At 45.1% G+C, this 24,532-nt stretch overlaps 3 protein-coding genes across 8 annotated transcripts in view; 2 read left to right on the top strand and 1 right to left on the bottom strand.

Moving 5' to 3' along the window:
- Positions 1-16,735, bottom strand: part of DNAI1 (dynein axonemal intermediate chain 1) — a 202,341-nt gene extending 185,606 nt beyond the window's left edge. Inside the window, exons 1-2 of one of the 2 annotated variants that reach the window (XM_042455324.1) lie at positions 16,612-16,735; positions 3,002-3,046 (exon numbers count right to left, since the gene is read on the bottom strand). In XM_042455324.1, the coding sequence (XP_042311258.1) occupies positions 3,002-3,046; positions 16,612-16,710 (144 nt within the window). In that variant the 5' untranslated portion in view covers positions 16,711-16,735. The other variant, XM_042455325.1, reaches the window with a different exon arrangement.
- Positions 1-24,532, top strand: part of LOC121924166 (myogenesis-regulating glycosidase-like) — a 718,305-nt gene that overhangs the window by 522,422 nt on the left and 171,351 nt on the right. The gene's annotated exons all lie outside the window — the stretch shown is intronic.
- The window catches only part of FAM219A (family with sequence similarity 219 member A), a 90,100-nt gene continuing 82,945 nt past the window's right edge, over positions 17,378-24,532 (top strand). Inside the window, exon 1 of one of the 2 annotated variants that reach the window (XM_042455359.1) lies at positions 17,378-17,658. In XM_042455359.1, the coding sequence (XP_042311293.1) occupies positions 17,599-17,658 (60 nt within the window). In that variant the 5' untranslated portion in view covers positions 17,378-17,598. The remainder of the gene's footprint in view (positions 17,659-24,532) is intronic. The other variant, XM_042455358.1, reaches the window with a different exon arrangement.

Here is a 24,532-nt window from a genome sequence, read left to right as displayed (position 1 = left end):
AGATATTGGAAGATTCAGAAAGAGACATATTTTAAGATACAGTAGCAAAGTTGTTAATAAATAAATGGAAATGTTAATAAGATGATATAAAAGCAAGTAATATAAGAGAATATGATGGAAATACAGGTAGATCAGAAGGAAACAAACTGTCAACAGCTGAGTAGGAAGTTAGGATGATAGGAGTTGTGGTTGAAGATTTAAGTAGGTTATTTGGAAGGTATGAATGGGGAAGAAGAGAAGATGAAATGAAAGATAAAGAATATTAGTGAAGAGGGTGTAAGAAAGTTCAAGAAAGCTGGGATAAAGATAAGAGAAGGTAGGGAGAGGGAGAAGATTTGGAAATGGAAGACTGATATTAAGTTTATAAGAGAGGGAAGTAGAGGATCTATAGAGGAAGATATGTGAAAAAGTTACAAAATACCCTGCTCTTGTATTCATGTTGAATCTTTATTTAGATTATGTAACTTGCTTGATTGGTATGACTGATGTGATCTGTAACATGTGATTTTAATTAATAAAATTTTTATTTAAAAAATAATTAGTTCCATTCCTGGCCTGCCTTCTTCCATCCCCAGCCTGCCTTCCCCAGCCTGCCTTCTTCCCTCCCAGCATCCTCCATCCTCCCCATTTGCTCTGTCCAATAATCATGCCAAAAAAAATAAAAAACAGTTAAAAGGTCCTGTTTTGTAATGGGAACAAGGGACCTTTTGAAATCAATTACAGACACAGAGCGAAGCCGAATCAAGAAATTGTGTTATACTGCCAGTGGGAATGAGGCACTGGTCTCCCAGAGTCATAGTCCAATGCAAAGACTGTGCCAGTGGCACAGTATAAATCTAGCTTCACATAGGATGAGCGGTGGTTGCACTCCATCACCCTTCTGCTGCAGTTGGTGGGTGGTCACCTAGGTCAGGTGGAAACCTAGGTGCCTTCATCGTTCTCACCATGGAAGAGTAGCTCTTTTGTTTGTATCGGCTTTTTAATGTGGTGTTTGTATCCAAACCTCTGCATACATACTGTTGCACACATTCACAGTCTGGAGTTTATCTCCCCTGCTCTACCAGCGTCACTTTACAGAAGCACAGGTAGGCAAACAGAATGATGGGAAAACAGAGAAAGGCTATTTGATTAAGTAAAATTTAAAATGTGCATGTGTGTCAAGAATCCCCCCACAAAAAGAATCCTGTTACAGCTTAGGTATTTGAGCATTGCAGTGCTGTTTGCCTTCAAGGGAGGGAAAATAATCTCCTCCAAGTCTGAGAGCTGATCTTGCTTGATTTGGCATAGCACACACAGAGCAAACCAGAGGACTGCACAGAACCCAAACAGGTGGTGGTTATGGAAGGCAAGTGCTAAAACTACAGATTCCTGGAAGATACTTTCTTCTGCTTTGGTGCTGAGCTGTATTTTCCTGGTGCTTCATACAAGGAAGAACAGATGAGCATGGAGGAATGAGGAATTGGAAAGGTAGCTTCTGGATTATCCACTAGAAAGTGTACCAAGATTCCTTACATGCTGAGATCTTCTGTCTTATTCAAAAGTGGCTCTTCAGATCTTTGTGGAATTCATGAGATAGTTACTGTGCATCCAAAAGGCCTGTGTTGCTGCTTAGAGTTAGAAAACTCCTCAGTTTTGAGGCAACTTATGGGCCTGGGGCTAGGGCATGTTAATCCAGTCAATACATAGAGTTGTGAATGTGCATACTTGTAATCCATTTGTGAAATGACCCTGTGGAGACTAGGAGCTCTAAAAAACAAGAACTGGGGAACCCAACTCTATTTTAGAGAACAAAATAATTATATATTCTAACCAACTGCAATAATCCCTTAGGTATTAGAACCATGACTGTTTATAAGTACATTCACTGAGAACTCCCTCCCCAAATCTTTGTGGGGCACCTGTACGTTCTTTCAAAGCCAGCTCCTTTTAACTAAGGAAGGGTGCAAACCTTCAGTGTTTCCAAATCTTCATGGACTACGTGGCTGTGGCTGCAGTGCAAAAGTAGTCTGATCCCACAAGTTTTCTGGTTTACTGCCATAATGCTCACAGCACTGATTTGGTGTGCTGCTTATGTCAGTTTAAATAAACACAAAGAAGGAGCAGGTGTGCTGTTAATGCCCCCACAGTGTTCTTTCCCACCCTCTGCACATGCAGGCACTAGCCAGGGACGTTACTAGAGGGGTACAGGGAATGTGGACTACAGTGGGTGACACCTGTTACCCAGCAGCCCTTCAGAGATTTTGGCCCTTCCCTGCCTGCTGTTGTTTCTTCTCCCATTTCGCCTCTCCTCCCCATGTTGTCTCCCCTGGAGTGGTTGTCTGCTTGAGGAAGACAAGATGAGTTACCACTCTGGGGTAATACCTATCCTAGTGATGCCATTGGCACTAGTAATCTAGTTTGGAAAGACTGTTCAAGAGCCTGGTGCAATGCCCCTTTTCCTGCAGCTCTCTGCACTAGATAGTGATGCCAGCACAGAACTGCACAGCTCCTAATGGCTGCATAGGCAGAACAATGTTGCTGGTGCATTTCAGCATGGAACAAGAACATGGCTGTTGAGAGATGTGTGTCCATAAAGAACAATTTATACCAGGTTCCTACAGCACAGCTAGACAAAGATTTGTCCCAAGCCTCGCAAAGCATTTTGCCCATTTCATGTCTTCTCACACTTTCATTCATTTGTTTAAATGAAACATTTAGAAAGAAAACAGATAAAACATATTATACTGTTACGGGGATAGAAACCTCATTGTCTAAGAGCATGAGACGCGCACAAGAATGCAACCTAAGGGTCAAAAAGGTACGTATAGCTAATTTCATTTAAAGCAGTGAGGTCTTCTCCCACATAGGGAGCATTTCGGATGATGGTGCTGGCACATTAAACAACTAAATATAGTTCTCTCCTACCACTCCAATTCCAAAGGCATATAACTAGGGGAAAATCCACTGGCATCATGTATTGACTGGGGGGGGGGGAAATGCATTGAGAATCTAAATATCTTACCCGTCTCCTTAAATTTGTTTTTGAAGGTTTAAGTCCAGCTTGGCTCTGGAAACAAGACAGAAAGATGTGCAGTCAGTTAGTATCAGATGTTATATTTTATTCTATTTAAATTATCCAAGAAATCAACAGAGTTTTCTAGAATGACTGTTTAAGCCAGAGAATACAATTCATTCATACCAACTATTATATACATTTATTACATGCTGAAACAGTCATACCCAGCAATGCTCAACAAATAAAAATATAAATAAATATCTTTTTACTAGATTTATCATATTTAGTAGATTTATAATATGTGTTTCAAGATATAGTGTTTTCTCAAGGTGGCGTAGGAGAAAGAAGAAAAGAAATAAAATCCATATCAACACTAAAAACTGACCAAATACAAAGAATGTTAGAACAGCAATAAAACTATGTAATTTTAGCCAGCAGTCCTGTTATTTTTGCCTGCAATAGGGTTACATCATAAAATCATTCACAAGATGAGCATGCAGATAGCTTCCTACAATGTGTCAACAGCCCAAAAACAGGCTCACTCACTTCACATAGAAAAAGGGTGGTCAGTTGAATCAATCCATGACCATTCTCTTGTAAAAGGAGCTTACTGGATGCTAATATAATATCATTAAAGCAGCACAATTTCCAGAGCACAGATTAATTTAGGCCCAACCAAGGCAGCAAATTGCTAATTTTTGAGCAGCAAACAAAGCCATGTTGCTATTACCCTCTCAGATGAGACTATAAAAGTATTTATCTGGCAGGAAAGGCAATTGACAAGACAACGAGAAGATAATTGTCTTGGGCACTTGCACGTATTTCAATTAACTCGATATAAAGGGCAATCAAGTAAATTTGAGTAAATTTGTTTTAACTCTATGATGGGAAACCTTTAAAAACTTAGCTATGCATGAGAAGGAAATGAGGAGGAGTGAAAGCTCCTCAGTCCCAAATCTCTGCCCTAGTTCTTGTCTCAAAAGCAACAGATGAGATGGTAAGGCTCTGCCTGGACTTTACCAATTTAGGTGGTGGGCGAATCAACTGATTGAATGTCCTTGACCGAAAAATATTCCCTGCATATATAAATGTGTTGGTTTCAGTAGATGCAAGAAAGTGTTTTGTAGGAGAAGACATTCAAGGGAGACCCCCTCTGCACTCTCAGATGATAACTGTCCAGGTTTACCATTTCATCTGCTGTTTTGTGAGAATGGGATCTCTGTCTCATTGTTGTTTAACAAAAGTTGAACTGAATTAGATAAAATTTCTCATCAGTAAAAACATACAGAAATTAAAATATAAAATCAAGCTATCAACAGAATGAAAAGCAAGCAACGCAACAACCTCATAAAAGACAGTATGGGGAACAGGGATTGTTCAAAACCAGATAGAGATTTTACCAAAATCATTATGGAGAAAGGCCACTCCCTGAAGGCTGTAGGTTGACCTTCCTACATTTGGCATGAGTGCATATCTGAAGAAAGTATGCTTTATATAAAATGCCTCTGTTTTCTGCTGCACTACAAGCTTCTGGTATGGTGGGAAATGGGATTTGGTTACCAAGTGTGAACAGTTTTGCCGTTGGGCATGAATACGCCTAATGATGCTCTTGAAAACACTTAATCTGCAGTACTATACCCAAAGTACATTGAAATAAAGCAAAACAAAACAGAATCCAAGATTATACATTATTTCACAATTGCAGCCCTATCATTAATTTTTTATGTTCTATGCTTCTTTGGAGATCAGTTTAAGAAGAACACAATTCTCAGCATATGTAAATACCAGCTGCATGATTAGTTCTGTTGTGCTCCCCTTTTTCTATTTATAACGTGTTTTATTCACAAGGACTCGGGTGGGTAAGGGCATTTGCTGCATGGAATGTGCCAATCCATAAAATATGCATAACATTGTAATATAAGAGATTATTTATAGGCCTGAGAGATAAAAATCCATCCATAAACTATACTTTTAAGGCTATATGGCCAACGTGTGCTCATTAGCTAATTATAGGACCTTCATCAATAATATATTAAGCATCATTCTCCATACTGAAATGCATTAAGGATGGAATATAGTGGTGATGAAGCCTTAAGGAGTGACCGGATGAAAGCGGCCCATATGCCACAGGATTGACCCAGCAATAATAACAATAATAATGATGATGATCATCATCATCATCCAAGAAAAAAACAGCATCAAGTCATCAGGCCAACTGAGAACCTAGAGGCAGCCAAAACTGGTAGAAAGGCTCTGAGAAGGAAAGCTGGAAGAAGGAGGTACCAAGGCAAGGAGAAATAAGAGGCAAGGATTTAAGGCAGTGGCAGCCCATGTGAAGCTCTAGTACCTACAGTAGACCGGTGAGAAACAGAATAATGGAATCTTAGAATTGTAAGGAACCATGATGTAGACTTAAGTCAATTAGCAATAGCAATAGCATATACATATATTTCTATACTGTTTATCAGTGCACTCAGTACTCTCTAAGCAGTTTACAATCTGTAAATCAATTGCCCTCAACAAACTGGGTACTCATTTTACCGACCTATGAAAAGATGAAAGGTTAAGTCAGCCTTGGAGCCCTGGCACTGAACTCACAACCTTATGGCTACAGGGCCGGCATTAACCACTGCGCCAACAGGGCTCCTGAATTGACTTGGATTTAAGTCAGATTCAAGTCATTTCAATGACTTGACTTGAACTTGACTTGACAAAAATGACATACTGACTACACTTGACTTGAGACTTGTAAATTTTTTGTGACTGACTGATGCCATTCACTTCAAGCGGCAAACAAGAACTGCCCCAAGAGCATGGGGTGCATTTCTCGGAAGGGAACAGTAAATGCATTGAGCAATGAGCTTGAAGCAAAAGGGTCTGATCTGCAGCAGGAACAGGCTGCCAAGCAGACCTCAACCCTCACCTCAAGCCCACTGCCTAATGTTTTTGCTGTCTCTCTCCAAGAAACACCCCCTGTGTTAAAAATTGGCTCCCAGACTTGAGACTTGACTCGAATGTATCTTGTAAGGACTCGAGAATCTACTTGAGACTTGAAGGTAGAGACTTGAGACTTGGACTAAAAGACCTGAATACATCACTACAAAGAACTAACCTCCTGCCATGCAGGAATAGACCACCGCACTCCTGAAAGATACCCATACCTTGCCTTGGTACCTCCTTCTTCCAGCCTTCCCTCTCAGAGCCTTTCTACCAGCTTTGGCTCTCTCTAGATTCTCAGTTGGCCTGATGATTTGTTGCTGTGACTCTATTAAAAGACCTCCAAAGAGAGAGATTCCATCACTCTCTGATGCAGTCAATTCCACTATCAATCACCTCTTACAGTAAAGAGTCTTCCAAATCTTTAGCTGGAAATAGGTAGCTGTGGGTCTGAGGGAACCTCTGCCATACCCCATTATGAATTCTACCCCACATCACTGGGTCCTCTTTCTCTTTCCCCCTTCTCTCTATTCAAACTATTGTATCTCCTTTTCTGCCCTTTCTCATACTGAGCTGTTTCCTGTGAAGCCTACCAGAAGGCCCAACTGATAGCAAGAATGGTGATGGGACATACAGTGAATATAATGTATGGGTCAGCCATAAAAGCTGATGGTGCAAAGCTGCAGAGCATCAATAGCCCAGGATTGCATAGCTTGGCGTCACTGACAGGAGCATCTGTGACTTTAGCATCTAAATTAGAGCATGCAGCTCTCCAGACATTGTTGGGCTATGGCTCCAATAGCCTTCACCAGCACAGCCAGTGGCAAAGAATACTGGGAGCTGTTGTCCAACAATATCTGGAAGGCTGCATGATTTCCACTCCTACTTCAAATGCTCCCTTAAATAAGTTTATTTGGTATTATTCTGGAAGATGTTCAGTTTAAGTGAAAAGGATACAGTTTTAGAGTTGAGAAGCAAAGAAGAATGACTCCCTGCTTGTCCTTTGCTTTGGCACATGAACAGAGTACTTTCAGAAGAGGTGTGCCTGATTCAAGATATTATGGTGGCACACAGCAGATGATTTACTGTATATACTCATGTATAAGTCCAGAAATTTTAGTCAAAAATTGACCCAAGACACCTGAGTCAACTTATCCACTGGTCAATGTAAGTACAGTCGCCCCTCCATTTTCACAAGGGATCCATTCCAGATCCAACAACAAAAATGGAAAATCACCTATATTTAGGGTTGCCATAAGTCAGGACCTCCAAACCGGGACAAATGTAGGACAAATGTAGGACAAATTTTTCTAATGTGGGACACATTTTTTAAAAATGGAGGACACGCGAAAAATTGATTTTTTAAAAAAATGTTAATCTAAATGCCTGTTTCTTAGGCATGATCAAAATGGAGGACATTTGGGCATTATTTCTAGACAGATGTGAGAAATGGACTTCCCTTTCTGGCCAAACACCCCCGACCTCCATTCCAAACCACACATGACAGCACATTTGGGCATTTCACATGGCTTTACTGAACATGGCCTCTTGCATCAGAGGCTTATTCCATAACCAAACCCCTTGGGTTTAACACTTAGCATGGTTTAACATGGCTATGCATATTGAACATGTCAAGGTGGTTTAACCGTTCTTGCACCAAGTGTCAAGGGACTTTGGTTTTTCTTCACTGCGCATGAGTTTGTAAAAATCACAGCAATTTACATTGATCATGCCTCAGAACCAAAACCACACAGAAAAGGCACTTTGGAAAGTCACACTCTCTCGGCTTCTGAAACAGTGCGTGCATGCCTCTCAAGCTGACCCACTCATATATTCATCATCATCATCATCACCACCACACTATCACTGTCAAAGTAAGGGAGACTTGTTAGCATTAAAAGCACCCCCCCAAAAAAAAACCCACCTTGAGGCCTCTCTGGCCACTCACTCACCACCTCCTTCCCCTCCTCCTTTTCCTCCCCCTCCTCCTCCTCCTCCTCCTCCTTCTCCTCCTTCTCCCCCTCCTCCATTCGCCCGGGGGCTGGGGCGGACGGGGCGGAGGAGGAGGGTGGCACGCGGCTGCGCGCAGGAGGCAAACCGCCTCCAGCTTCGTCTCCTCCACGCGGCCTGGAGAAGAGGGGGCAGAGGAGGAGGAGGTGAGTGGCGCGGCCGTGCGGGGAGGCAAAGGCGGACGGAGCCAGCGCCTCTTGCGCGCAAGCGCACCACCCTCCCCGCCTCCCCACGCGGCCGTGCCACCTTCCCCCGCCTCCTCCGCCCCCTCTTCTCCTCTTCCCCGCGCGCAAGAGGCGCTGGCTCCGTCCGCCTTTGCCTCCTCCATGTGGGTGGGCGCGAAGCCTGGGGGCGAGGGGCGGAGGAGGAGGGTGGTGCGGGCGCGCGGGGAGGCGCCTCCTCCGCCTCAGGCAGGCCTCGCTGTCCTCCTCTTCCTCCCCGCCTCCCCGAGGAGGAGGAGGAGGGCAGCGAGGCCCTGCAGGCCGAAGCAACTCGGCTGCAACCGGGGGGGTCCCGGTTTTTGGGCTGCACCCGTGCCGGGAGGGGCCCGGGGCACCCAAAATCAGGAAATACACGGGTGCAGCCGGGTTATGGCAACCCTACCTATATTCAAGCACCATTGGCTTGAATGGCAGTGTGTGCACTCCCCATTTTGTCCCTCCCCAGACAACCTCAAATCACGAAAACAGAGGGGCAACTATACTGTACTATATATATATTTCCTCTGGTGAAAGACAAGTTTGTAATCTTTCCTGGAAACACTGACTCCCCTCTGCTCTCTCATTCATCCAGCATTTAGTGCGAGCTCAAAAGGTTATGTCTACTGGAATATTGTAAATTCTTTGACATTATTTTCCTTTGCTTCATGCCCCTAGGTTTTACCCTCAATTTATCCACAGGTCATATTAAAAATCCATAATTTTGGTCCCAAAACGTGCCCTTAATTTATACATGGAGTTGAGTTATAGTCGAGCGTATACGGTACATCTTGCTCTGTTCCATGGACTCAGAATGGCTTAGAGCCAATTTAGTAAAAGGGCTTCAGCAGTGTGTGTCCCCAAGGATTCACAATCTAAGGATTATCTCTTTCAAACTGTTCATGTCTCTTTAAAAGCCTTGCATATGCTACATCTTGGATGGCCATCTGTCAGGGATGCTTTGATTTGGATTTCCTGCATGGCAGGGGGTTGGACTGGATGGCCCTAGTGGTCTCTTCCAACTCTATGATTCTATGATCTTCCTTTGTCTCACTCCTTTCAGTGTCACACGATTATTGATATTGAATATGTTAATCAGCAGAAGGCATGCTTTAAGGAAGACACTCTAGGAAAGGCAATTAAGCAGGGAAGACTTTTGCCTTCCATTAAAGGGAGAAAAAAACTGTTTCCCCAGAGAATTAGAAAAAGAGCAACATAGCATATAGGTTCACGTTGCATTAAAAATCATTTACAATTACTGTCTTTAAAATTATTGTTACTGTTCCACTTTTTTTCCAGTCAGGGACTCAAGGTGACTAACAAAATTAAAACAGGTAGTTTCAAAATTTGCATCATACAAAAGGGTGCTCAGCAATGGCTCTTCTTCATCCTGGAGAGAGGTGACCAGTGGGGTGCCACAAGGTTCTGTCCTGCGCCCAGTGCTATTCAACATTTTTATCCATGACTTGGATGACAGGAAGCATAGTTATCAAATTTGCAGATGACAACAAATTAGGAGCCGTAGCTAATACCTCAGAGGACAGGATCAAGATTTAAAATGATCTTAATAGATTATAAAGCTAGGCCAAAGCTAACAAAATGAATTTCAACAAGGAGAAATGTAAGGTACTGCACTTAGGGTGGAAAAACGAAATGCACAGATATAGGATGGGGGACAGTTGGCTTAAGAAGACTACATTCGAAAGGAATCTAAGGCAGGTTACAGACCGCCAAAAAGTAGCAGCCTGCACCCGCCCCTTTCCCCGCCGGATCGGGCCTCAGTGGCCAGAGTGGCAGCCACTGAGGCCCCGATCCACCGCTTTCCAGGCTGCGGGGAAGTGGCAAAAGGCCCCTTCCCCGCAGCCTGGAAAGGGGTGTCCTTGGGGCTTCAAGCCCCAAGGACACCCCGCGGCGGCGGGGAGGAGGAGAAAGGCCCCTTTCTCCTTTGCGTTGCTGGGCAAACGGACCCAAACGGAAAAGGAGCTCTGTTTCGGAGCTTCTTTTGCAGCCGGGGAAGGGGCGCACTATTCGCCCTGGTGCGGCGCCCCGTATAGAGGCGGCACGGTCATGATGTCATAATGGCGGCGGCTGTGTGGAACGGCCGCTGCCATTTTGTGCACGCTCCGTGCGTGCTAGGGTTGGGGGCGTCTGGAAAGGACGCCCCTTTCTAACCCTAGCACGCGCAGAGCGCACACTTTAAGGCCCATCTGTAACAGGTCTAGGAGTCCAAGTAGACCGCAAGTTGAACATGAGTCAACAGTGTGATGCGGCAGCTAACAAGGTCAATGCAATTTTAGGCTGCATCAATAGAAGTACAATGTCTAGATCAATGGAAATAATAATGCCCCTCTATTCTGCTTTGGTCAGGCCTCACCTGGAATACTGTGTCCAGTTCAGGGCTCCACAATTCAAAAAGGATGTGGAGAAACTGGAGCGTGTCCAAAGGAGGGCAACTAAAAAGGTGAAGGGTCTGGCCATCATTCCCTTTGAAGAGAGACACAGAATAATGGAAAAGAGATTCCACCTTGACATTAGGAGGAACTTCCTGACAGTAAGGGCTGTCATAGAGTGGTGGAGTCTCCTTCATTGGAGGTCTTTAAGCAGAGGCTGGTCATCTTTCTAGAGTGCTTTTTTGTGTGATTTCCTGCATGGCAGAATGGGGTTGGACTGGATGCCCCTTGCGGTCTCTTCCAACTCTATGATTCTATGAATACCCAGCCATAACACTCCTTGCAGATGGCCATCCAGCCTCTGTTTAAAAACAGCCTCCAAGGAAGGAGACTCCACCATCCTCCAAAGCAGTGTATTCCACTGTCAAACAGCTCTTACTGTCTGGGAGGCCTTCCTAATGCTTAGGTGGAATCTCTTTTCCTGTAGTTTGCATCCATTGCTCCATGTCCTATTCTCTGGAGCAGCAGAAAACAAGCTTGCTCCATCCTTAATATGACAACCCTGGTTTCAGAAATCAGTGTTGTGAGCGCAAACACAATCCCAGCACCTCTAGGGATGAGGAACCATATCATGCCACAAACATTAGGAAACAGAGATTGGAAATGTAGCTAGTCTGGACTACAGCTCCTAGAATCCATTAACCAGGCTGACTGGAAGGTTAATTATGGTCACTTTTCCTATCTCTTCAGAAGTGTAATACAAGTTGCCATCTCCTCCTCCACCAACTTTCTTTTCTGTCAGATCAGCGGCAGCTATCTAATACTTATTTTTCCACCTTATCTTTCTGATGCAGATGTTACCCTCCCTACACAAGGAATGGAAAGGTTAACATATCCCTTACTGTTGCCAAAACCTGATTCCTTTCCACCCCTGTAATCAGCCTAATAATAATAATAATAATAATAATAATAATAATAATAATAATTTATGTTCCCTTTGGCAGTCTTCATTAAACAACTAATTTGGATATTACAGTATCTACCAAGTTGCTTATCCTAATCTGCTGCCAGAGATTAAAAGTACTGACTTGGTGCATCTAGTAATTACTTTAAGACACCTCTAGAAAGAGAAGGCATCTCTTCAAACATCTGCTGTGAAATGACTAAAATACTGGAGGTTGATGGTGTTGTCTTCAAAACTTCCTCCTAGCATCCCTTTGACGTCAGTGATTATGCCAAGTGTGATTCATGCTTAAATGAACCAGCTCTGTGCCATTAGTATTTCATACTAACAATGGATGTTCCAAAAGCTCCACTCATTTGATAATATGCAGTATCAGAAAGCAGATTTCAGCTGATTCCTATTGTATGTTTAAGCAAAGGACCCTTGGCAGTGGCCTGGAGATGTGCAGCGACATGCAGTTTGAGTAGCTTAACTAATATCATTGCAAACATGCTTCTGGCAGTCAGTTTTGCTGACACAGATACAGTACTGTATAAAGGTGTTGTCAATCATCTCAGAACATTAGAGCAAGACCAGATCTAAAGCCTGAAATTCTGATTTTGGGGAAACCTGTTTAAGGGGATTTTACAGACACTGGTCCATGAAGAGGAACGTTAGTACTGTACTGAAATCAAAGCCAAGACTGTGAGCTTTAACTTCCTGGTAAATATGACATTAAAAATAGTACGTATCCCAGTGGAATATATAGACACACAGAGAAAATAAACATATCTAGAATATCTAGATATTCTATTACATCTATTATATCTAGAAATAAACATACAAATAGATAGATTCACCTGACCTTCTCATCTCAAGTGTCCAATTCACAGTACAGACCAGACCTGACCCACAAAATCAAAACGATGACCAGGGCAATCCTAAAGGCAAACTCTAAGAGATCTGATATCAGCCTCTGAGATTACCAAAGTCCTGCTGGGCAGCACTGGAAAGTCAGGAAAGGGGGATATGGTTTGGGGTGGGTTTTTTTAATCTACCTATTTATTTTATATGCATGTATTTATTTCACTTCTATGCCACCTTTCTCCCAACAAAGGACCAAAGGCAGCTCACAAGACAAAACATTAATAAAAAATTACAATAAAAATTAAAAACAGATAAAATTATCTAATTGGTATAGTAAAAATGAATAAAAACACACAAAGTTAAAAGCATCACTTTTATTTTTACTGTTTTACTTTAAACGCAATCTAAAAAGCAAATTTCTGGCAGGTCTTTGGATTGTCCCAAGGACTGGCCACCCATCCAACCCCTTTCCTCCTTTCTGATGAGAAAAAAAGACATCAGGACCACCGACATTATATTATTATTATTACTGCAACTGAGGGGAGGACAAAAGAGATGTATTCCTGTAGGGTTGAAGCGTTCTCTCCAACTTTATAGGTAGAAGACCTTTTTTATCCAATGGCTCCTACTATGCCATCTCTGGGCCCACCGGACTGCAGGTTAAGTCTCGCATTATCCCTTGGCTAGATAATCCAAGCTCTGTTGTTGTGAGTCCTATCGCTAACAGGATTCATGAACTGTTACAATTAATCATGCACAGAGGAATGAGTTGAGAATGCTGCCATAGTTATCTTCTGTCATGTCTACACCATTAAGATAAGCATGTTTATCATGTTTTTAAAACCTGATTAAAAAACACTGTAGCGTGTTTCTCCATTATGGTACCATGGTACAAGGAGAGGACACCTACCTATGTTCAGTCCTGCAATGATGGAAAATAAATCAACATTAAGTACACCTGTGTTAATCAACTCAACCCAAAAAATGGTTGAAACCAATCCTCCACACAAAATGCATATCAAACGAAGATACAGTTTCAAGAGAGTCCAGAGTTAATCACATAACGATGGTATATCTGCCCAACAAGTTGGTCCGACCTTGCTGTATACGAAAGAGGAAAGAGCCCTGCAGATTTATTGGTTTCAGCAAATTTCAGACAAGGTCTTCCATGACAACTGCAAGCAAGCTGATGAAGGGTGGGTTGGACAGCACTAGAGTTAGGTAGATTTGTAGTTAGTTAACAGACCGAACCCAGGGAGTGCTCATTAATGGTTGTTATTTATGCTGGCGAGAAGCAACTCGTGGGTTGCCTCAGGGATGATGATGATGATGATGATGATGGCGGCTTGCTGTGTTCCTTCAATTTGTTTCCAATTTACAGCAATCCTAGAGCAAACTTATCATGGGGTTTTAGTAGCAAGATTTGTTCAGAGGGGGGTTGCCTTGGCCTCCTCTGAGGCTGACCATGTGCAAGGGCACCCCGTGGGTTTCCATGGCTGAGGGGGGATTCGAACCCTGGGCTCCATCCACACTGCAGAAATAATCCTGTTTGAAAGCACTTTAATTCTTATGGTTCAGTGCTATGGAAATCTGGAAATTGTAGTTTTCTGTGGCACCAGAGCTCTCTGACAGAGAAGGCTAAATGTCTCACAAAACTACAGTTCCCAGAATTCCCTAGCATTGAGTGAGGGCAATTAAAGTGGTATCAAACTGGATTATTTCTGCAGTGTGTTTCAGACCATAGTCCAACATTCAAACCACTACACCACAATGGCTAACCTCTTTACAAAAGATTTAGATGGCGGAATAGAAGGCATGCTTATAAAATTGGCAGACAACACCAGATGGGAAAATGGGGGGTTTCCTACCCCAATGGACAAGATCAGAATTAAGTTACCTTTGAGATATAGGAGAGCTGAGTCAAAACTAAGAAAATGAATTTGAAAGAGGGTAAACAGAAGATACAGGAAAAATGAAATGCACAAATATAGGCTCTATGGGCCTTACTAGGGGCCTTGAGCTTATCCTGCCATGATATTGTGCTGGGAAATCCTGTTTCGATTGTTGCGATATATGATATTATACATGGATGGTTATGATACGTTATTTTTATTAGCTGACATGGCATATAGTATGGGTGTGTATATATTTTTGTAAGGTGCACCGGTTGTGTTGCACAGAAGGGTAGGATTATTATTATTATTATTATTATTATTATTATTATTATTATATAGTATGAATTTCAACATGGAGAAATGTAAGGTAGTGCACTTAGGGTGAAAAAATGAAATGCACAGATATAGGATTATGGGGGACACCTGGCTGAACGAGAGTCTTATACGTGTGAAAGGGTTCTGGGAGTCCAAGTAGACCATGAGTTGAACATGAGTCAATAGTGTGATGTGACAGCTAACAAGGCCAATGTGATTGTAGGCTGCATCAATGGGAATATACTGTTTGATCACGGGAAGTAACTAAGGCTACTGTTTTGAGAATGATACAATGGCTAGCCCACCCATTTCATGGGGTGGAGCTAATAACTTTCAAATGCTTTTATTAGGTGTGTGTGGCTCTTTGATTCTTCAGTTCTCTCCAAGAAGCCTGACTAGCACCTTCTACTGCTTTAAGATCACAGAAATAAACAGCTTCCTTTATTTTTACCATACATCCAAGGAGTCACAGATAGCAAAACTGGTGAGGAAACACAACCTGCAAATGGTTTACAAACCAACCAAGAAATCTAGTACAGTGGTGCCTCGGGTTACGAAAGAAATTCGTTCCGCGGCCGCTTTCATAACCCGAAAAGCCTTCGTAAGCCGAATTGCCATAGGTGCTAATGGGGAAAAGCCGCGTTTCGTGCGAAAAAGCGCCGAAAAGCACCAAAAATTTTCTTCGTAACCTGAAAAAACATTCGTAACCCGGAACAATGATTTCCAATGGGATTTTTTCGTATCCCGAAAATTTCGTAACCTGGGTATTTCGTATCCCGAGGTACCACTGTAAATGCTTTGCTCAGCCAAGGACCAGAGAGACCCTCTCACAGCTGCAGGAGTTTAGCGCATACCATGCAGCTGCGGACAAGTCTACATAGGGACCACCAAACGCAGTGTACAAACAAGAACCAAGGAACACGAGAGACACTGCAGCCACTGCAGGAGGCAGCCAGAAAAATCAGCAGTAGCAGAACACGTTACAAACCATCCTGGGCATAAAGTACTGTTTGAAAACAGTGAGATTCTGGACCAGGCCAACCACTACCATGTCAGGATGCACAGGGAAGCCACTGAAATCCACAAACACCTGGACAATTTCAACCAGAAAGAAGAAACCCTTGGCTACCAGTCCTGAAGAATAGCAAAATAAGGACTCAGCAAATGCAAATGGGAAACCACTCAGAGTCAGGGGCTTCCCAGCAGACAATGGATGGTTCATGAACTAGCCTCCCAGTAGGCCTTGCCATTCAAGAATAGAACAAAACACAGACTAACATGGAAATAGCCAAGTCCTTTCCAGGCAAGCGTTCTCTGAAGATGCCAGATGCCACAGACGCTGGCGAAACGTCAGGAAGAAACTCTTCCAGAACATGGGCACAAAACCTCAACAGTTTATGGCTCATCCACAGAAGCCTGCTTTGCAGTTTCTGGGGGGAAGAGCGCAACTACTTCCGAGACACAAACCGAACGTGAGTCCGGCCAAAAAGGCCAGTGCGATGCTGGCTCTTGGCGTCTAGAGGAGCATGCGCCTGGACTGAGGGAAAGAGTGCCTCTGCTCTGCCTTGGTCAGGCTTCCCTTGGATGGCCATGTCCAGTTCTGGACCACCATTCAAGGCTGACCAGAGGGAGAATGTCCAGACATGCCCCACTTCAACCGCTACAGCTCAAGGCTGGGGAATCCTGGGATTTGTAGTTTGTTGTGGCACCAGCGCTCTGACAGAGAAGGCTAAGTATCCCCCCACAAGACTACAGATCCCAGGATTCCACAGCACTGGAGCTGTATTGAACGGTATCCAACTGGATGATCTCTTTCCAGTGCAGATGCAGCCTGAGAAGTGACGCGAACACTGACGTCATTGGGTAAAATGACGTCACTGGGTAACATGCTGACGTCACTCTCCCTACCTGCTTGCGCTTCGCTTTCTCCTTGGGCGGCATGCCTCTGACTCCCCTTTTCCCCTCTCTCTCTTTTTTCCTAATTCAAGCCTTCCTCGCTTTTTAACAGCTGCCGGAAGTTGACGTCGGCTACCATAGCAACCAACCGGAAGTGCGCTCTCACCCCTCCCTTCTTGGTTCTCATGGATAGAACGTTGGGCTCTCTCCCAGAATGGTCTCTCCCATCATCCCCCCTCCGTTTCGAGTGGTACGCTCCTCTCATAGGAGAGCTGGGCCGCAGGACGCCGAAAGCCGTTCTTATATAGAGGAATAATTCATGAGGGAGGCGGGGATAGAAGCCGGGGGGGGCCAGCAGAGCCAAGCCCCGCCCATTAAGAATACGCAGCGTGCTGACACGCCCCTCTCATGAATATGCAGATAAGGGCGGGGCTTGGGCTAGCATAGCAACCAACAGGAAGCGCGCTCCCACCGCTCCCCTCTCGGTTTTAGAAACAGAACGTTGGGCTGTCCCCGAGAAGAGGCTCTTCCATCTCCTCCCCCGTTTCTTTTTCGAGTGGTACGGTCCTCCCATAGGTCAGAGGAAGAAAGAGATGGCGAAGGAGGGAGGGGAAGAGCCAAGCCCCGCCCTATCGCGCCTTCTCAATACATGCAGACACGCCCCTTTATGAATATGTAGATAAGGATTGGGCCGGGCTTCCGGGACGAAAGAAAGCCGTTCTTATAGATGAGGAAAGCGGGGATAGAAGGCGGCGGAGGCGGCTGGAGCGAGGGAAGGGAATAGCTAAGCCCCGCCCTATCGCTCGAACACGTTCCGACACGCCCCTCTCATGAATATGTAGATGAGGAGGATTGGGCGGGGCGTTCCAGGGCGACGCGAGCGGGCAGAAGGAAGCGTCACTGACGCGCGGCTGCGCCTGCGCAGTGGGAGCCCTGAGGCCGGCGTCTGAGGGCAGGGCGGGGGCTGAGTCACGGAGGCGCCGCTGCTGCTGCTGCTGCTGCGAAGAGCGAAGGAAGGAGCGGCCTCCTCCTGAGCCTCGGAAGGGGATGAGGCAGCCTCCTCCGCCGGCGAGAGAGCCCAGGCGGCCCTGAGGCGACGACGGACGGCGCCATCCTCCCGGCCTTGCCTTCCTCCTCTTCCTCCGCCGCCAAAATGATGGAGGAGATCGACCGCTTCCAGGTGCCCGCCGTCAGGGCCGAGATGCAGCCGCTGGTGAGTCCCAGGAGGCCCGCTGCCCTCGGAGCCGCCCTCCCCTGCGTCGTTATCGTTAACGAATTACCGTTACTAACGGCCCCCTCCGTTCCTCCCCAGAAGCCTTTCCTCCTCTGCATCGGTTCCTTTGAAGGACTAACGGCCCCCTCCCTTTCCCCTCAGAGTCACCTTCCTCCTTGTCGACATCGTCCCCGTTAAGTCATTCATTTAGCGTTACTAACGGCCCCATCGCCCTCCTTAGTCCTCGTTTCCATTCCGTTTCCTAGTTCCTTTGTACGCCGCCTTTCCCCCGGAGGCACCGAGGCGGCTCACAGACCAAAAGGGAAGGTAATTAGAGTGACTAACGGCCGCCGGTGTCCGTTCCTTGGAGGGTTTTTCTCCCCAGCATCCCCGCCCTCCTTCCCTCATCGTCATCGTCATCATCATCCTTGGCGGCGTCGTTAGTTCCTAAGGAGGACCCCGTTCCTCTGGAGGCCCCTCGCGGGAGAGACGGAGCAAATGACAGGACTTGCCCAGAGGGAGACAGTGGGTCTCTATGGGGCAAGGCTTCCTGTCGTTTGCTTTAGTACCACCCTCCCCTAGTTTCAGTTCGTCTCCTCCCGCCTCCCTCCGAGTCTCTCTTTCTCGCCCTCCGACTTTTTGGGAAGGAGGGCCTTGGAAGGGCTCCCTTCTTGCTCCTCCTCGGCCCCTCCTCTGCGGCAAGGCGGCTTCTCCTTCTCCTTTTGGGGCTGGGGAGCAGGCAGGGCTCGGCCCTCTCTTTCCAGGACACCTCCTACATCCCTTCAGGAGGGATTCCAAAACGCCTTCCATTTGGAGCAGGGCTTTTGTATTGTAGTGTATTGTATTTCTCAGCCTTTTCATCATCTTTATTAGTCTTATGGATCCCAAACGCACTGAGGCCACTTTAAGTGCCCTGGCTCAAGGCTAGGCAATCCTGGGAACTGTCGCTTTGTGAGACATTTAGCCTTTGCTGTCAGAGAGTTGCGGTGCCACCCTAAACTACAGTTCCCAGGATTCCCTAGCACTGAGCCAGGGCAGGTAGAGCAGTCTCAAACGGGATCATTTCTGCAGTGTGTTTTTGGACCACAGGGCAGCTGGGCCGCATCAACAGAAGTGTAGTGTCTAGATCAAGGGAAGTCCCTCTTCTGCTTTGGTCAGGCCTCACCTGGAATAATCCTGTGTCCAGCTCTGGGCCCCACAATTGTGAGTTCCTGCATGGCAGGGAGCTGGATTGGGTGGCCCTTGAGGTCCCTTTCATCGGTGATTCTGTGAGGTGGAAGAGATCCCAAGGGCCTCCCAGTCCTAGCCCAGGCCTTGCAAGAAGACACAGTCAAAGTACACTGGGCCCTTGATATCACTGGGGTTTTATTCTAGGACCCCCCCTCTCCCCCCCCCCCATGGATACCAAAATCCATGGATGCTCAAGTCCCATTACATACAGTAGCACAGTGAAATGGTGTCCCTTATATCCAATGGCAAAATCATGGTTTGCCTTTGGGTATGTATATACTTGAAAAATATTTTCAAGTCTTAGATACTTGAATCCTTGGTTAAAGAATCCATGGATGCAGAGGTCCATCCAGCCTCTGTTTAAAAACCTCCAAAGAAGGAGACTCCTCCAATCTCCAAGGAAGGAGTGTGTTCCCCTGTTGAACAGCCCTGACTGTCAGGAAGTTCCTCCTCATGTTGAGCTGGAATCTCCTTTCCTGTACTTTGACTCCTATTCTCTGGAGCAGCAGAAAACAAGTTTGCTCCATCATCAGTATGAGATGCCTTCAAATATTTAAACAGTGCTATCATATCACCTCTTAACCTTCCCTTCTCCAGGCTAAACATATCCAGCTCCTCATAGCGTATGGGTTTCAGACTTTCCGCCATTTTGGTCATCCTCTTCTGGACACGGTCCAGCTTATTTGCATCCTTTTTAAATTGTTGTGCCCAGAACTGGACATAGTATTCCAGGTGAGGGTCCAAGAGAATTGATTTCCTCCTGCTTGGTGTGTGTCACAGCTTAGGGTGTCCCTCCACTCCAACTGAAGCCCTGAGGTCGACTTATGGCCACTGCATGAATTTCCCAGAGGGTTTTCTTAGGCAAGGGATCCTCAGGGGTGGTTTTGCCAGTTCCTTCCTCTGAAATGGAGCCTACAGTACCTGGGATTTACTGGTGGCTCTTATTGGTCGTTTCCCTTCCAAGTACTAATGGGATCTAGTGCTTCTAGGGTATTTAGTTGTATGCATGCATGTGTCTTTGAGTCACCTGTCAACATATGACAACCCATGAATTTCACAGGGTTTTGTCAGGTGAGGAATGCTCAAGAGTGGTTTTGCCAGTTCCTTCTTTTGAAATATATGCTTGTGGTTGTTGTTAACTGTTCCTGGGTCAACCTCGACTCATGGCGACCCTGTGGATGAGACATCTCCAAGCCCCCCTATCCTCCACTGCTCTGCTTCGGCCCTGTACATTCAGACCTGTGGCCTCCCTGATTGAGTCTATCTGTCTGGCATGCGATCTTCCTCTCTTTCTACCACCCTCCAGCTTTCCTACCATTATAGTGTTTTCTAATGAGGCATGCCTTCTCATTATTTGGCCAAAGTACAACGGCCTCAATTTAGTCATCTTGGCTTCCCAGGAGAGTTTCAGCTTGATCTGTTTTAGGACCCATTTGTTTGTCTTGCTGGCTGTCCACAGTATCCTGAGCGCTCTTCTCCAGCACTACATCTCAAATGAGTTGATTTTCTTCCTATCGCCTTTCTTCATTGTCCAGGTCTCACATTCATACATGGTGATGGGGAATACAGTGGATTGGAGGATTATAACTTTAGTTCTCAGAGTTATCTTTACACTTTAGGATCTTGTCTAGTTCTTTCGTAGTTTCCCTCCTCATTGCTAGTCTTTGTCTGATTTCTTGACTGCAGCGCCTACAGCCCTGGTATTCTTTGGTGGGCTCCCATTCAAGCACTAACCAGGGGTGACTCTGCTTAGCTTCCATGACCAGATGGTATCTGAAACCTTAGGGTATCTAGAGCAGAAGCTTTTTCCTTTCATGGGGGGAAAATCCCATGCTGGGAAGGGTAGTAGGTCCCAGCTGTTGTTTTTTAATTGGGGGTACTCTTTTTAATTAAAAATGGAGCATGTTTTGGGCTAAGATCTGGTTCCTGACTCCTTTCAAGAGGGGTCCTTCAGTATTGAGACCCCCCAATCTATGAGCAAGTAGGGCACCTGTCCTGCCCTCTTTCCAAGCCATGTTTGCCCACAAGGCAAAGGCTGAACTATGGTTTCTGGGGGCCAGCAAAAGGTGTTTTCTGTGGGCAGAACCGGTGGGCTGCCCGAGTGGCCTGGTTTGTGAAGGGGCAGTTTGGAGACACACCAGTCCCCTCCCAAGACTCTTCTCTTGGGAGTCTGGCAACAGCAAGGTCAGAAAAGGGGCCATTTCTTCTTCCCAAGGTAAAGTGGAGATAAACTCCCAGAGGGGCTCTCTCCCCCTTCCCCTCTAAGACATCTGAGGCTGGTCCATCCCCTTTTCAGGGCTAAGTTGGACTCCTGCTGTTGAGAAGCCCTGCGGCTGATTTGACCTTAGAGGTGCCTGTGCTAAGCTTTGGCAACTCAAGCTTGGAAAATGGAAGGTGACTGGTTTTGTGGGGGCCCTTCCTCCCACTTAGCATCTGCTGTTTCTTTAGCAGAGAGAGGCTGCTCCCCCTTCATTTGCTGGGCTGCTTCCTCCTTGCTGCTCCTCTCCCCCTTTTCCTGAAGCATCCCCACCCTTGCTACTCTTCCTGGCCTTAGGGGTGCCAGGCTGCCCTCTGATGCCAGGCTCTGGGGTTGTGCTTGCCCCAGCCCTGTCCTCCATTTCATGGGTTTCTGAAGGCCTCTCTCTCCAGCTCCCGGCAAGCGGAAGGAGATCAGAACATGACTGGATGTTTTGGATCCGTCCTCGTCTGCCTGGCTGGTGACGTAATCCTTTGTAAGCATGCATCTGAGGGGGATAAATATTGCATGTGGGCAGCATCTACAGGCAAGAGGGGAAAGAACATTGTCCATGCAATTTGTCAGTCTGGGTTCAGAGATCTCTGTCGTCATGGGAAATACTGTGGGTCGTCTTTGCTTTTCCAGAAACTGCTGTGGTGTTTAGTTCATGAATATGAAAAGCGAGGGAAAGTTGTGGTTGCAGAGCCCCCTCCATCCTTGCAAGCGCACAGGGCTGTTTGCTAGGTTGCTGTCCCTTGAAATGGTTCTGAAAGCATCTTAGGCAGGCGCACTCTCTGGGAACATGGCTTGACACTCAGCGAGTACGTATGTTTGCCTTCCTTCATGGATACACCCTGGTCTTGGTCTATAGCTCACCCTCAGAAGTTGCAAGTCTGCCCCTATGCTTTCTGCCTCAGTTCTCTCTGTATTGATTACCTGCCTTGCAATGGCCCTTTTGGGTGTGTTGTTATAAGTTAGCTCCATATTTTAAACCCAAACTGTTCAGAAGGCTGAGATTATATTTGAAAATACAGAGCACTGGCCTCCAGTTTCTAACCGTCTGGAATGTTTTTTTTCAACCATTTTGTTTCATACAATCTCTGTGTGCCCCTAAGTTATAAGTTAGATTTCCTATCTTTCTTTTGTAGTTGGTGCTCTTTTTCATGTCCAAATAGCTTGTGTTTACAGAGAAGGAGAAGATTTGGAAGCATTAGGTTTCCTGTTTTTATCCTTCCTTGCATGATCGACCATACTGTGCAGTAGATAGCGGCATCTCAGGGAATTTGAGGGAGTGTTGGCTAGTTACTCACCATTAACTTTTAGTCTGAACATGTGGCTTTATTTTACTGCATTCACAGTGCACCTTTAGACCAGCCCTCCATTCTTTCTTCTTCTTCTTCTTTTTTTCTTTTTTTACCGTAAACATTATCGAATGATAAAAGGCAATATTAGTACTTTCAGCATGTGACTCTTGAACATTTGCTTGTTATTTTATCTGTGTGATCTTTATATTCTTGCTGAATGGTTCAGCTCTACAATACTTTCATCTGAAGGGAACCTTGAACTACTCTATTCCAATGGACTCAAGTTTGTTCAGGTGCTTAACCTAATTGTTGTACATGTGCTTCTGCTTTATGGGTAGAAGGCTTCTTCAGGCTTGTTTCTTTTTTAAATTGCTGTAGTCAGTAGTGTATTATATGTTGAATTCCCACTGAAAATATTTTAGAAGCTCTAATGACTGGAGAATTTTAGCTGGTATTGCTAGGTTGGTTGATATGACTCCTACTTTGAAAGACCTACACTGGTATCCCTTTCTTTCCAAATCCAGTTCAAAATTATGGTGTTTGCCTTTAAAGCATTGCAGAGGATGATATCCAAATGCATTATTTCCCCATACCTTCCTGCCAAGTCTGAAGATCTTCACTAGCTTTAGCTCATTCCTTCCTTATCAGAAGTGTAGCATGCAGTCAGGAGATGGCTTTCGTTCTGGTGGTGCCCTGGTTCTTCCTAGAGTGCTTGGCACTTTTCTGGCACCTAGATGAGATGTGTCTTTGATTTTCCCAAGTATTTTAATCTACCTTGCCAACAGAAAATTTTATTGCATTGTAATCTCTCACATTATGAAAAATGCCATAGAAATGTTTCTAATAAATATTGGCCAGTATCCTATTGGCATCTCTATGGAATTAGTTGGATATTTTTGCATGTGTAGAACATCTGTATTTAGTTCAGTGTTGTTGAATTCTCTTTTGCATTCTCTTGCCTATTTGGGTGTGTATTCAATTATACAGCGTTGCCATTATCATAGAATCATAGAGTTGGAAGAGACCGCAGGGGCCATCGAGTCCAACCCCATTCTGCCATACAGGAACTCTCAATCAAAGCATCCCCGACAGATGGCCATCCAGCCTCTGTTTGAAGACCTCTAAGGAAGGAGACTCCACTACACTCCATTGAGGGAGTTTGTTCCACTGTCGAACAGCCCTTACTGTCAGGAAGTTCTTCCTAATGTTGAGTGGAATCTCTTTTCCTGGAGCTTGCATCCATTGCTCCGGGTCCTAGTCTCTGGAGCAGCAGAAAACAAGCTTGCTCCCTCCTCAATGTGACATCCCTTCAAATATTTAAACAGGGCTATCGTATCTCCTCTTAACTTTCTCTTCTCCAGGCTAAACATCCCCAGCTCCTTAAGTCATTCCTCATAGGACATGGTTTCCAGACCTTTCACCATTTTGGTTGCTCTCCTTTGGACACGTCCCAGTTTTTCAACATCCTTTTTAAATTGTGGTGCCCAGAACTGGACACAGTATTCTAGGTGGGGCCTGACCAAAGCAGAAGAGAGTGGCACTATTACTTCCCTTGATTTAGATACTATACTTTTACTGATGTAGCCTAAAATCGCATTGGCCTTGTTAGCTGCCACATCGCACTGTTGACTCATGTTCAACTTGTGGTCTACTTGGACTCCTAGATCCCTTTCACATGTTGTCTCCTTAAGCCAGGTGTCCCCCATCCTATATCTGTGCATTTTATTTTTCCGCCCTAAGTGCAGTACCTTACAAGGGCTATGTAGCACAATCAGTGCATAGCTCCGTGTACAGAGACTTATGGTGTGGGGGTCCCAGTCAAAAAACTCTTGCCAAAATGGAATACTTGATAGCAGTTTTCATATCCCTGTAATCAGAATCATAACAGCTGTCTCAATGCATCCTTCTCTGTTTTGAACAGTCTGATTGTGAACTGAATATTGAAATATCAGTTTGACAGTATATCCCATTAACCTGAGACCTGCAAATTGAGATCACTGAAGCATTATAAATAATAATAAATAATAATTTTTTTATTTTTATACCGCCCTTCCATAGATCAGGGCGGTTGACAGCAAAATATCAAACAACATATACATCAGGG

Source organism: Sceloporus undulatus, chromosome 2 (assembly GCF_019175285.1).
Source record: "Sceloporus undulatus isolate JIND9_A2432 ecotype Alabama chromosome 2, SceUnd_v1.1, whole genome shotgun sequence".
Lineage (NCBI taxonomy): Eukaryota > Metazoa > Chordata > Lepidosauria > Squamata > Phrynosomatidae > Sceloporus > Sceloporus undulatus.
Note: the sequence above shows the minus strand (reverse complement) of the source record. Positions and strands in the feature narration are given on the sequence as shown.